The sequence below is a fragment of the Apis florea genome, unplaced genomic scaffold, assembly GCF_048593485.1.
Source record: "Apis florea isolate Af1SG1 unplaced genomic scaffold, ASM4859348v1 contig_2350_pilon, whole genome shotgun sequence".
Classification (NCBI taxonomy): Eukaryota; Metazoa; Arthropoda; class Insecta; order Hymenoptera; family Apidae; genus Apis; species Apis florea.
In genome coordinates, this window is record NW_028256565.1 from 7,025,767 (window position 1) to 7,039,978 (window position 14,212).

At 21.8% G+C, this 14,212-nt stretch overlaps 5 protein-coding genes across 8 annotated transcripts; 2 read left to right on the forward strand and 3 right to left on the reverse strand.

The window, feature by feature from the left end:
* Nucleotides 1-199: 199 nt before the first annotated feature.
* eIF2A (eukaryotic translation initiation factor 2A) lies at nt 200-6,175 on the reverse strand. The gene is made up of 12 exons (XM_012490783.3): nt 5,793-6,175; nt 5,048-5,311; nt 4,757-4,856; nt 4,219-4,394; nt 3,342-3,430; nt 3,108-3,258; nt 2,851-3,021; nt 2,562-2,736; nt 2,324-2,487; nt 2,138-2,239; nt 1,890-2,077; nt 200-1,816 (listed from the first exon to the last, which is right to left on the reverse strand). Exons 1-12 carry the CDS (start codon nt 5,818-5,820, stop codon nt 1,691-1,693), a joined length of 1,734 nt encoding a protein of 577 aa, XP_012346237.2. The 5' UTR covers nt 5,821-6,175; the 3' UTR covers nt 200-1,690.
* Nucleotides 6,176-6,747: 572 nt separating this feature from the next.
* Nucleotides 6,748-8,885, forward strand: LOC100870198 (growth hormone-regulated TBC protein 1-A). Of its 3 annotated transcripts, none has more exons than XM_003696212.4 (7): nt 6,782-6,864; nt 7,208-7,409; nt 7,478-7,708; nt 7,794-7,954; nt 8,038-8,146; nt 8,334-8,519; nt 8,613-8,885. In XM_003696212.4, the coding sequence occupies exons 1-7, from the start codon at nt 6,845-6,847 to the stop codon at nt 8,718-8,720; spliced, it is 1,017 nt and encodes a 338-aa protein (XP_003696260.4). In that variant the 5' UTR covers nt 6,782-6,844; the 3' UTR covers nt 8,721-8,885. The 3 variants fall into 3 exon arrangements, with proteins under 3 accessions (XP_086761057.1, XP_003696260.4, XP_086761056.1); XM_086904930.1 differs by having other exon boundaries at nt 6,839-6,998; XM_086904931.1 differs by lacking the exon at nt 8,334-8,519 and having other exon boundaries at nt 6,748-6,864.
* On the reverse strand, nt 8,883-10,704 carry LOC100867737 (mitochondrial import inner membrane translocase subunit TIM14). Its single transcript, XM_012490732.3, has 3 exons — nt 10,152-10,704; nt 9,531-9,665; nt 8,883-9,442 (listed from the first exon to the last, which is right to left on the reverse strand). The coding sequence occupies exons 1-3, from the start codon at nt 10,152-10,154 to the stop codon at nt 9,230-9,232; spliced, it is 351 nt and encodes a 116-aa protein (XP_012346186.1). The 5' UTR covers nt 10,155-10,704; the 3' UTR covers nt 8,883-9,229.
* Nucleotides 10,254-11,068, reverse strand: LOC147658166 (dynein axonemal light chain 4-like). Its single transcript, XM_086904933.1, has 2 exons — nt 10,779-11,068; nt 10,254-10,704 (listed from the first exon to the last, which is right to left on the reverse strand). Exons 1-2 carry the CDS (start codon nt 10,842-10,844, stop codon nt 10,447-10,449), a joined length of 324 nt encoding a protein of 107 aa, XP_086761059.1. The 5' UTR covers nt 10,845-11,068; the 3' UTR covers nt 10,254-10,446.
* On the forward strand, nt 11,014-13,973 carry Hat1 (histone acetyltransferase 1). Of its 2 annotated transcripts, none has more exons than XM_003696213.3 (7): nt 11,014-11,429; nt 11,935-12,121; nt 12,307-12,569; nt 12,664-12,820; nt 12,922-13,136; nt 13,271-13,422; nt 13,494-13,973. In XM_003696213.3, exons 2-7 carry the CDS (start codon nt 11,973-11,975, stop codon nt 13,785-13,787), a joined length of 1,230 nt encoding a protein of 409 aa, XP_003696261.1. In that variant the 5' UTR covers nt 11,014-11,429; nt 11,935-11,972; the 3' UTR covers nt 13,788-13,973. The 2 variants fall into 2 exon arrangements, with proteins under 2 accessions (XP_003696261.1, XP_086761055.1); XM_086904929.1 differs by lacking the exon at nt 11,014-11,429 and adding an exon at nt 11,812-11,843.
* Nucleotides 13,974-14,212: the final 239 nt, after the last annotated feature.

The following is a 14,212-nucleotide window of genomic DNA, read 5'->3' on the forward strand; positions in this document are numbered from 1 at the left end:
TAACTTTTTAAATGTTAAAAATATTTGTTTAATATAATACATAAATTCAAATATTAATCTAAATAATATACAAACATATTGTAATTTAAGTGATAATTAAATGATAAATTTAAATAAGAATTTTTAACAAAAATTACATACATATATTGTAATACAGGAAGGATACAATTTTATAAAAATATATTACATATTGTTGACATTTTTGTTTTTAATAATTTATTTTCATAAATTTCATGTAAGTATACACAACATTGGCCATTGTGATTTTTTTTTATGTAATTCAATTTATGGTAAACCCATCACTTATAATTCATAATTTATATGTATATGATAGAATGTATATGTCAGAAGTAATGATACATAATTTTCACAATTATAGTTTCATGAATTTTAGTCATATCTTCTACTAGATTTTTCCAATTGTATTTAAGTTTTTTTAATTATTAATATCAAAATAGAAATGAGGTAAAATTTATTTTTCTCTTAATTTGTACAATTTATATTGTACAAATTTATTTGCTCAAATAAACCTAAAAATCTCAATATCAGTAAATATTAAATTAAAACAATACAACAACTATCCTTGTTACAAAACACAGATTGTTGTTAAAGTTTATACGACAATCTGTAAAATAAGCAAGGGTAACTTTGAACATTATCGAAGAACAGTATTTTAAAAAATTAACTAATTGAAAAAGCTAAATTTTCTTTATTACTTAAAAATGTTCCTCTAGTCGTGGAATATAGTTGGTAATTTTTTGGCAGTTTTTTTTTTATTTATTTATTACACTGTGCCACGTAATAGTACTTTAATCTGACCAGTCTTATAATCCTTGACAGCAAGAAAAATATAAAATCTGAATCTTAAACATAATGCAAGGCACAAAACAAAAATATATATAAGAACGAAAAGTTCAGAAAATATTCATGAAATGACTTTGATAATTATGAAATCACAAAATGATATGTCTATTTTTAACCCTCGCTAAATTTTCATGAAAAAATTGATAAAACAAAAATAGAATAAGTGCGCAATAATTTATAAACATAAAAATTGCAATGACAGCACCTGTCTCCAGGAACAAATTTTATGTGCATTCGATTTTATAGTTATATTATTTCCATCACATTATGCTCTTCATACAGAGTATCGCGTAATCTATTAAAAGTCAACTTTTTCAAAAAATTGAATTTCAAGATAACGCGATTCATCCAGTATAACTTTTTTTTTTTTTTTTATCAAATGTAATACCAGAAAGAGTAAGTTTTTTATAATGCAACATTCTTACACAGGACTATATGATAAGGAAGCTTGGTCGTTATTGGACTGTTGTAACATTCTTCAATGCTATTTAGAAATATTAGAATGAAAAAAAAAAAATATTTTCATTTCTAACTATCAAAAAAGATATAGCGATGGACCATTTTAATTTCATTATCATCGCTTAAAAAAAGAATTTATATTTTAAATTTTAATAACTTTAATGATGTGGAAACTTATTCAATGCACTTTCAAAATTTAATTTGTTCCCACTCTTCTCTTCAGATAATGAAAATTTTATGTACAGCCAAACGTAACTTCTGTACGTATGTAATATCGTATGTGAGAGACCGAGATCATTTTCCATTTTTAAAAGAAATATTTAGATTTTTTTTAAAAACCATACATATCCGCAATTTGAAATGTTCATCATAAAGCAAGCTCTTCGAGTTCTTTCATTAAATCAGCTTCTTTCTTGATCTTATCTAATTGATTGATTTCTAATTGCTTTCCAGCTACTAGCAGTTCCTTTAATTTTGAAATCTGCTCTAATTTCTGTAAAAAATGAGAAATGTTGTAATTTTTCTAAATTTTATTTCTTTATTAAAAAATTTATAAAGATTCTTACGCTTTTAATTTTTTTAATTTTCTTACTCCTTTCCAAATTATCACATTCAGGAACATTTGTAGTTAAATTCTGAGCTTCAGTACTTGTAGTAACTTGTCCATTTGTACTTGGATTATTTGATTGAGAAGATGCAAGTGTTTCTGATTCCTTCGTAGTTTTCTTTGTCTTTTTCTTTGCTTTTGTTGTAGCTACAATAAATATTAAATAAGATATCCATCTATAAGATTACACTTTTAAATTTATCTTACATTTTGGAGTTTTTTTTTTATCTTTGAACATTTCATCATCGCGCAATTTAAAAGAAATAGTTTCTCCTCTCGCAGAAGGTGGTCGATATACTTGTTTTGATGCTATAAATAAAAAAAAAAGTTATAAACAATATCAATTTATACAATTATTTTATTGTTTCAAGATATATTATAAAAAACTCTCACCTTGTGGTTGACTAGGAGCAATTCCTTCAACAGCTTTATAACTAATTGGTTTTTCTGGAAATGTTCCTGGTGAAAAAGTTTGCCATAAAACTTCCCAAAGTTCTTCTTGTTCATTCCATGGTCGCTCGTATAATAAAGTCCCAGTATAATGCCAAATCTTAAAACTACATAACAAATATTCATTGAATATGAATTAACATTCAATTATCATTAATGTATTAAATTATAAATTATTTACCCATTGCCCATTCGAAGCCTAGGTGCAGTAGTTGCAGTCATAAAATGTTCTCCATCTGGTGACCATTGAAGAAGTGTTGTATCCGGAGCTTCAGTTTTTGCAATTAATTTTCTGTTACCAACATCCCATAATTCGATACCACCACGGAGGTTGCCAAATCCAGTCAAAATTAGAAGTACAAAGTGGTTAAGAAAATATAGTTACTAATAAATATCATTTCAATTAAATGAAAAAATTAAGTAATTTTAATGTATAATGTAAACAATATTTTAACGTAATTAAAGGATATTATTTCCCTGAGGATTGTAATAAATGCTATTTCGATGCAGAGAACCAAACTCAAATATTGGTTCACATTTAAGATTAAATAATGTGGCTTTAGCTGGCATAAAATCATATACAACACAGAATTCATTATTTTTAGGAGACCACTGAACAGCATGTATGGGACCTTTATTACCTAATTAAAAAAAAACAGGAATTTATGTTTTAAAGATAAAAAAAAATATTTCATTAATATTAATAATAATTAATAAAACAACTTACTAAGCATAACCAAAGCAGTTTCTCCTTTTGTACTAAGATAGTGTAAAGTCTGTTTTCCATAATATGAAGCACCTGTTTTATCAACTTCTGTACTTGTCATTAATAAGACATTTGTTCCATTATTATTCCAATAAATATTTACTCTGTCCGCCTAAAAGTAACAATTTCAGAAAGGATTATATATAATATATAAGGATTATATATATATATATATAATTTTTAATAATATAATACCTGAAAAAAACTTTTATTTGCTAAAGCTTGTGTGGACTCAAATTTTGGATATTGAAATAGTCTCCCAAATGAAGGTTGATCCGATTTTCCTATAATGTATAATAATACTATTTATAATAATTATTGATTTGGTATTTAAATTATAATTATAATGTTGTATTTTATACGGAATTATATAATTTGGTATTTAATGTGGAGAGTATTTATTTGTCTTACAAAGATATGATATTAAATTTAATTTCGAATTTGATTTAGAAATATCTAAAAATTGTAAATATTTGAAACAAAAAAATAATTACCTGTTAAATATATTTTACGATTCCCTAAAACTTTAAAAGTACTTACATATAAAAATGAGCATGCAATAATCAGGAAAATTTCCCATTACTGTTGATCCTGATTAAATATTCATACTTGTATATTTTGCAAAATACCATTATTAATATTCTGTTGTACTTCTTTAAAATATTAAAGTATTCTACAGATATAATTATCTTATAATCTTCATTCCATTTGTGTATTACATGCTTGCCACACATATTTGCTTCATAATGAGAGAAACTGAAATAAAAAAGTATTTCATAAAATATGCCAATTTTTTACATGACTTATGCTTGAACTATATTACTAATAAACATTTTATATATTTTGATCAATCAAATAGAATTACTAATTATCATTTTTAAATCATAATGTTTATTATCTTAAAATTTTTGTAACTTCTCTTAGTTTTTATGAAGCACCAATGTTCATCATAATTATTTTAATAAATAACAACGAAGAAAATGATATACTCTCCACATATAAGTACCTTGATATATATTATACATGTACTTGTTTAATTTAAAATTAAATAAATACAACAAAATTTAATTACCCGGCATATAACAGAGAATATAGTATGGAGTATTACTTGGTGATATACTAAATTTAGCAACTTTGGCTACATTTATTCTGTACATAATCTTATTAAAATTCACATCTTCATATAGAATGACATCTGCACCAACTAACATCCCACAGACTTTTTCATCACTTGTCCACTGAGGTTCCCTAGATAGATATTTTATAAATGTAGCTATAAGATAAATAAGTTTTCACTTATTTAAAAGATGTAAACAGTTTTTCTATATTCAGAATTTTTTTACTTATTCTATATGAAATTTTAAACTAAAATATCTTTAAAATATGATATTTATAAAAATTATATTTATAACAAATATAATTTTATATTTATTATAACATTTATAAAAATTATATAATATTTTTTTGATGATATCAATTATAAAACATTAAAAGAAAAAACTAATAATAATTTATTATTAAAAATAATTTTTAATAATTAATAAATTTAATATAAATTTTAATTAATAATTAAAATAATTAATTTAATAAAAAATTGTACAATACATTACCAATCTGATTGTTTTTTCTGTATAAAACTCTTCACCAGTTCTCCAGTCTCTGATTTCCATATATGAAGATTTGCTATTCCTTGAGGATTTGACGTTGTTGCTGTAATATAGAAATTGACAATATATTTTTTTTACAGTCAAAAATTTAAATTAAAAATAAATATTATAATTTTTAAATATTTATTCAATTTAGATAAAAAAAAATTTTTAAAAAATATTTTTATTATCAAACTAAAAATTTCAAAAATTAAATTTAAGATGAAACAAAAATAACTGAAATTAATATAATACCAATGAATGGTTCCCATGTCATAAAATATGTGCTTCGAGTGGAGAATTGAATTGCAGAAATTTTGGGCCTTTTGATTTCTGTAATAATTTTCCATGTAGAACAATGTAAAATCTTGGCAGTCATTCCATTGATCCATGCAAAATAACGTCCTTCTGGGCTAAAAGCCATTGCTTTACATGTTTTACTGTCATCTTTAGGAAATGATTTTACTGGTTCATACGATGGTGGGCCTTGTCCTAAGCTGATTCCAATGGAACCTCTTACTAAAGAAAATCAATTATGCAATTTTTAACTTTTTGTATTACTAAATTTGATAATATTTATATAAACTTATATAGTTAATTTTGTTAATAAAAAAAAATATAAAATAAAAAATCATATATATTATAAAATAATCTTGTACATTATAATTGATCTTCAAGATAAATTTAAATATTCATAAGTTATTTATAAAATTGAATGAAACTGTCAAAAACAAATTACACATAAATGCATCTAATATTAAATACATTCTTATAATGAGATACTACATGACGCATTTTTTAATCATAAATGTGTTCCAGTAATACAATGCCACATGACGCATTTTTGTGCAATCAGTCGTGGTGTAATATGAAACTTGTAAAGTATATCATAGATGGATATACATTCTACATTTACTGATAATATTTATAAAAAAATGTCAGTAAAAATTTGATTTTAAGATAAGAAGATTATTAATAAACATAACACGAAAATTCTTACCAGCGACACAAGGAACATTTAACGCCATTTTACCTCCGTTACCATGTGGTACCGTAATATCGAGTATCGACCACTCTTGCCAGACTCAGGAATTTGTCCCTTGAAAAGGATTTCTTGCACATGCGTCGCCAACATCGTATGCAAGAAACACGTGCGCCAGTGCCGTAGAAACTAGGGTATGTTCACAAGAATTTCTTTATCATTCAACTAAATCTTAAGAAAAACATAAATATTTATGTGATATAATAAAAATAAATGCTTAAAGTATATAGATATATATAAATATATTCATTGTCAAATACATTTAAAACAATTAAAATATTATGTAATATTTTAATATTAAAAAATATCATTTATTTGAATATTGAATATAAATGTCTGTCAAATAACTACGCTTGCGCAAATTTTGAACTAGTAACTCTAATATCGACTAGTTTTCTCGATTATGAATGATTATTGTTTAGCAAATCGACTTTTTCACTTTTTTGAAATATATTATCATTTTCTTTTTTATTTTAATATAATACTAATTATAATACTAAATATAACACTTTATTGTAATGTTATATTATATGTAAATCATTTATTTATATTCTTCTATTTATTAAATATTGTTCAAATTTAGTTTTATATATATATATATATATATGAATTTCAAAATTATATATCTAACTTTCTTAAGATACGTATATATTTTTATAAATAAAGATTCATGCTACTATTAAAAATTAAATATTTAATATTTTAATTATTATAATATTAATATTATAATTTATTAATATATACTTATTAATTAATTTTAAAATCATTTGATATGAATGACAAAAAATACGTACGAATATTAAATATAAAATTTTAATTTAGTATAAGAAATTAAATTTAAGAAGGAAGATAAAATATATATTTACTGATACAATATACTATTAATGCAAATATATTTTAATTATGTCACTGAATAAAAAACTTAAATGAAAAGAAACTTAATTGAAAAGAGTTTATTGAACACCCTATATTTGGCAGAAATTATATGTCAGCATCGTCTTGCGTGGGGTATGGCAAGTTCATGTTTTAGGTGACCATCGTAAATTTTATATTACTTCTTATTAACATTATAATTCTATATTTTACAAATGTATATAGAAATTACGAATAATATAATTAATTTAACATAAATAAAAATGTTTTCTATTTTTGTTTCGACTTAAGGTTATCTTTTATGAAAACAATTTAATATTAAAAAGAATGAATAATAATAATTTAGTTGATATATTTCTTAATTAAAATTTATTATTATTTTACATTTATATTCATCAAATTTATTATATATTATACATAAATTTCTTTTTTTCTTTTTATAATATATAAAAATATAATTTTTTAAATATAATTATATATTTCTTTAATATGTTTATTAGTAATGTGGATGAATATGGTTTTGAAAGACCTCATGATTTTGACTATGAAACTTATGAAGATTTTATGTCAGAATATCTCAAAGTACTTGCTAAAAGAGCAAAAAAATGGTCTGAAATCATTGGAGAAGGAAAATCACTACAACGAAATATTACAATAAAAAGATATGTTCGTAAAGGTATACCAGGAGAACACAGAGGATTAGTAAGTATAAGATTCATATTTTAATTTATTTTATAAATATATAAAAAGAAAAAATTTGATTCTCAAAGGTATGGTTGTCTGTTAGTGGAGGAGAAGAATTAAAAAATGTAGATTCTGATCTTTATCAAAGGCTATTACAACCTCCACATAATAAACAAGTTGCAGATGTTATAAAAACTGATCTACCACGAACTTTTCCTGATAATATATTTTTTAATAATACAGAAAATCAACAATATCAATTATACAATATTTTATTAGCATTTGCTCATCAGAATAAAACAGTAGGATATTGTCAGGTATATTAAATTATTCTAATAATATTTTTTTAAATATATTTTTAATATAACTTATATTTATAAAAAATATTTGATATTTTTATAGGGCTTAAATTATATAGCAGGTTTATTATTACTTGTTACAAAAAGTGAAGAGACAGCATTTTGGTTATTAAAGATCTTAATAGAAAAAATTTTACCTGATTATTATACACCAACGATGGATGGCCTACTTACAGATATTGATGTTCTTGCAGAATTAGTCAAGTAAGGTCTTTAAATCTTTAATATAAATATATAAATTATACATGTATATTATTTATATAAATATATATGAATTTTTATTTTAGAATAAAAATGCCAGATATTTATCAACATGTAACAAATATAGGTTTACCTTGGGCAGTTATTACAACGAAGTGGTTTGTGTGCTTATTTGCAGAAGTACTACCAATTGAGGTAAAGTTGATTATACATGTTTTTTAAAAATAAAATTCATTAAATTGGTGTTTTTGATGTCTTTTAACATTATTATATGTGGTGTGTACACAGTTGATTCATTCATTAGTTTAACATTTTGAATTAATACCTGTTTGGATTGCCATAAAATATAGAAGTATTGAATAAAATATTTACAACTTGGCAGACTACGCTGCGTATATGGGATTGTCTTTTTTACGAAGGCAGTAAAATTATATTTCGTGTTGCATTAACCCTGATAAAAAGGAATAAATGCAACTTGCTTGCTTGTCAAGATTTTACAACATTAGCAGAATGCTTTAAAGAAATAACAAAAGATAGTATTGTTTTAAAATGTCATGATTTTATGCAGGTAAATATGTTTTTTATTTTTTATTATATATTATACACATTAAATGTTTTTTAACAAATGTAATTCATACTATCTTTCGTTTTTTTTTACTAGAGTATATTTAAAGTACCTGGATCACTGCCTGGTAGCACAATTATAAAATTAAGAACAAAAATATCACGACAACGTGCGGAACAAAAAGAAAATAAATTAGGACGATAATATTAATAATGAGATTTTACCTATTGAAAGATTCTAGTCAATATATAATTTTATTGTAATTTCTAAAAAAACAAATGTACTATATAAGATTACAATGTTACATCTACAGTATTTCTTTCTGTAAATATAAATTTAGTATAAAAGTAAAAAATTATACACCAATAATTTATTACTTGATTTATATTGATTTATAAAATTTTTTATACATTTATTATTTACAAAAACATATATATAACTAAATTTATTATATATAGTATAAAATTTTAATATATTTACTTATTATATTAAGTCACATGTTATATTTTTATTAGTATAAGTTTTAATTTAGTATAAATATATTATAAAATTAAAGGAATCATAAATGTATAAACAATTTTATTACATATTAAATAAAATATTTAAAATCATTATATTATTAAATATATACATAAAAATTTACTTGAAATTAAGTCTATAAAACTACATATAATAAATTTCATGTACACTATTTATATTCATATATTTAATTATCATTTTTCTAATAAATCTTTTGCTTCATTAATTTTTGCTGCAATATATGGAGATCCACCTCGATCTGGATGATTCACAGCCATGATTTTTTTAAATTGCTGTTTTACTTTCATTTTACTTGCAGTTGGTGAAACATCCAAGATTAAACTAGCTTCACGTCGTGTCATTTTAGATTCAAAACCACCTTTATAATATTTACTGTTTGCTAAAGTCTATTATGATATGTTTTCATTAATTCATTAATATATATATATATATGTACATATATTTGTATAAATGTAATATAATATTTAAGTTTACCTTTGAATTTAATTTTGGTACATTTTTATAAACTTCTGCCATTTTTTGAGATAAATGTGGCATTTTTTTAATTATATAACGTCCTGTAAAACCCACTACAGCAAGACCTAAGCCTGTTGCAATAAGTGTACTAGCCTACAAATATCAGAATTGAACTCTAAAAATACATTTTACAAATTTTTTTTTATTTTTATAATCATAAAAAATGTTATTTGTTAAAAAATATATATTAATTTAAATTAATTAAATAATTTAAAAAAAATTAATTAAATATATTTCTATAATAATTACACGCGTTATCTTCATAACCTCATATATATTTAAAATTTTAAATATTTTTGCTTCTTTCTTTCTTTTTTTTTCTTTTTCTTCTTTTTATAAATAAAAATATTTATAAAATCATAATTTTTTTCACTGATGATAAAATTGTGATGAAATACACATGCATATATAAACATATACAAATTCTTTATAATTGTATATACAATTACAATTCACAAAACAATTTTAATTTAATGAAAAATAAAAGTTTTTAAATATTATAAATTTTGATATAACAATAAAAATGATATGACAATAACAAATTATTCTATAAAATCACTCATTTTAATTTGATCTTACCATTTCAATAAAGTTGTCAAAACAATGCAACACTTATTGACTTAAAATTAGATGTTAATAATTTTCTTTAGTCAATGAAAAAATTAAAAAAAGACAATCGACTGATTATAATGAAGTTTATTTCAGTTGTGGATTCAGTTTTATATTCCTCATAATATATATTCATGTATATTTACCCATATTATAAATTCTTCTTCTTCAGAAAAAGAGAATGTAAAATAAATATAAGAGAAATGTTATGTTATAAAGTATAAAATGTTGTTAAAAATAAAATGCTAAAATTTTAATATTGTCATTAAAAAGTTGAAACTGTTCTCCATACAAGAATAGCAATATTGCCAGCATTATACATGTATAATAATGATGTTGCTTGATATGTAACTGCACAAGCATATGATTCTCCAATAACAACATGAAATGGACCTCCGAATCTATTATCTAAATTTTCCTTAATACTTCGAGCTGCTAATTCATGGTTATCAGTATATTTTTCTGTTGCAGTAACACATATTTCTATTGCTTCTTGTTTCATTTCTTCTCGCATATCACTATACTTCAGTTTAAATAAATTATAATATTATTACAATTTTAAATGTCTTATAACAAATTGAAAAAATAAATCCTTACTTTACATAAAGGATATGTATGAAATATTAAAGGTTCTTCTGTCTTTTTTACCTCACCTGCTGACATTTTTGATTATTGAAAAAATTTATTTTTATTAGAAAATATTATGACGAAAAGTTTCAGTATGATATTATATTGTATGATAATGTATTGAAATATTTAATGTATTTCAAAAATTAACTTTAAGATTCAAAATAAAAGATTAAATACAATATATATCTAATCAATGTATTTCATTTGTTATTTTATATAATACAAATATAATAAACGAATAAAATTACAAATAAAGTAAAATTCAATTTTATAGATTTATATTCACATCCAAATAATTTTTCATAAAAAAAATTCACTTATATTTTATGATATTTATAATTCGAAAAAAATATAAATCAATTATTATTAATGTAATAATAATGTTTATTCTTGAATTTAAAAAGATTTATGTACAAATTAAAGAGAATATTCTTTTGAAAACAACCAATAATTCATAAGAATATCATAAAGTCTTAATCTTTGAAAGTCTTAATCTTTGTAACTGAAGCTTAAATAACCGCTTTATTTTTGGCGCGAAGTTGTTTTATAGTTATGTTTAAAGAAAAATACCAAAAAATAGTGTTCTATTGAAAAATTATACACAATTATCAAAAGAAGGTATAATATTATGATAATTTTATATATAATAATATAAAAATATAAAAATATGATATTTTTTAAAACATAACAGAAACATATATATATAATAATATAAAAAGTTGTTTAAAAAAACTTTAATTTGTTATTGATTAAATAACTTACATGTAATTTATTTTATAATAATAATAATAAATAAAGTTTATTTTCTGTGATTTATTAATTTCTAAAATATATAATTCATAACCTATAAATGTTAGCGGTAACTTGTTAATCAAAATCAAAAATTTCTTATATATATATATATATATATATATATATATATATATATATATGAAATTAAATTCATTTAAAATTAAATATATATGTATATATGTACGTATATTTTTTTAATGAATTTACTGTTATGATTATATATCGCTATTATATATACAAGTACATATTATAGTGAAAATATTTATATGAAATTTAATTTTACTTATACCAAATTATCATTAATTCAATTTTAATTTTTTATTTTTTATAGATAAATTTATATTATATATTTTATTACTAGTATATAACATGGAAGATCCAGCTACTGCACGTTTAAAAAGTTTAGTAATGAGTAGTAATGAAGCTTTGGAATTTAAATTAGTACGTTCTTTTGAAGATTTAGAAAATAATGAAACTACATTTAAACCGGAAATGTCTCATCAAGTATTTGGAGATAGGTTTGTTTTTAAAATATATATTATTAAAAACATATAATTTAAAAATAATTTATAAAAATAAATACATATTTTTAACAATTTTTTTTCTATAATTATAAAATATTATATAAATATTATAAATTATATTAAATATTAGTATTATATTTATTTTAATTGGTTTTTCAATTATTAATTTTGTTTATTAGTGAATCTATATTTGGTTACCGGGATCTCAGAGTGAAGCTATATTATTCAGCAGGTTGTTTAGAAACTTATCTAGGCATGACTTATTCAGAAAAAATAAATAAAATACTTTATGAAGGAGTTGAAGCTGATGAAGTATTACCAAAAATTGCTGAAAAACTAGCTCCACAAGTTCATGATAATATAGATGCATTTATTGAATCTTTAAAAAAGGATGATACATTTAAACCTCATGGAGAATTACTTCATTCATTTTCTGTTAATGGTAATATTCTGTAATATTATTCTTAAATTATATATTTAAAAAAATACTATAAAGAACTTAATAATTAATTATTCAAAACTTATAAACAATAAAGATGAAGGTTGTACAAGAAAATTTGAAGTTTATAAAGCAGATATGACTTATAAAGGATTTAAGGAATATCATCAACGTCTTCAAACATTTGTATTATGGTATATAGATGCTGCTAATTTTATAGATATTGATGATGATCGATGGCATTACTTTAATATGTATGTTTAATCATAATTTTATTTTATACTGCTTTTTAATTACATAAAAAAAAAATTTTTTTAAATAGAATTATTTTTAAAAATTATTTTTTTTGAGATAGGTTTGAAAAATATCAAACAACAGATGGTACTGTTCGTTATGCAACTACTGGTTTTGCTACTGTATATCAATACTATGCATATCCACATCATACTAGACCTCGTATAGCTCAAGTTTTAATTTTGCCACCATTTCAAAATATAGGTCTTGGTACACATTTATTACATGCTATTTATCGCGAATATATTGGGCGGAATCAAGTCAAAGATATAACAGGTAAATAAAAATAAATTTATAATTAATAATAATTCAATTTTGAAAGAAATAATCTCAAAAGTAAAATCTGATTAGATACTTTTATTTCAGTAAATCTAGTACATTTTGGTAAGGCATTATCATCATTGTTGTAGTTGAGGACCCTTCAATGACCTTTCAACGATTAAGAGATTATGTGGATGCAATGAATTGCTGTACATTATCTAGTTTTTCACGAGAGTATCTACTTCAAGGTTTTAATAAAGCAATGGCTACAGAAGCTAAAGAAAAATTCAAGATTAATAAGGTATTTTTTATGTTTAAATCATTATAGAAAGTTTAAATATTTTTAATTCTAATATATTCTATTATTTTTAGAAACAAGCTCGCAGAGTGTACGAAATTTTAAGATTGCGAACTACAGATTTAACAAATGAACAAGAATATCGTGAATATAGATTAGATGTAAAAAGAAGATTGAATATTCCATATAGACGAGAACAAAATGATTTGAAAAAATTGGAATGTGCATTGAAGAATATTGACAAACATTCGAATATTACTTTACCTACATTGGAACAACGTATACAAACTCTGGAAAAAGAATATAAAAGTTTAGAAGAAGAATATAAAAAAGTGATTAAACGTCTAGAAGATGCAGAAGAACTTTGAAATTTAATATTTTTTCCATTTTTTATTTTTATTAAGTTATCTGTATATTATAAACAATTAAACTCTTTTTCTCTTACTATATATATATATATATATACATATATATATATATGTAATATTTGAATATGAATTATCAGTTAAAATATTTTTTCTAATGGCTTAATAAAGTTTCTTTTTATTAAATAATTTATTATATTTTTAAATATCATTTATTTTAGATAATATTTATATAAGTTTATAATAGTTTTGCCATAATAAAACATATATACTTATATCTTAAAAAAAAATTTTATTTATATAGAATATTAATATATTTATAGAATATTTTTGTCAATTTTAGAGATTAAAACACAAAAAAGTTGATATGTAAAAATATTATGGTTTCAATGTTATTTTTCAACTTAGTAATTAAATTTTGTATTAAA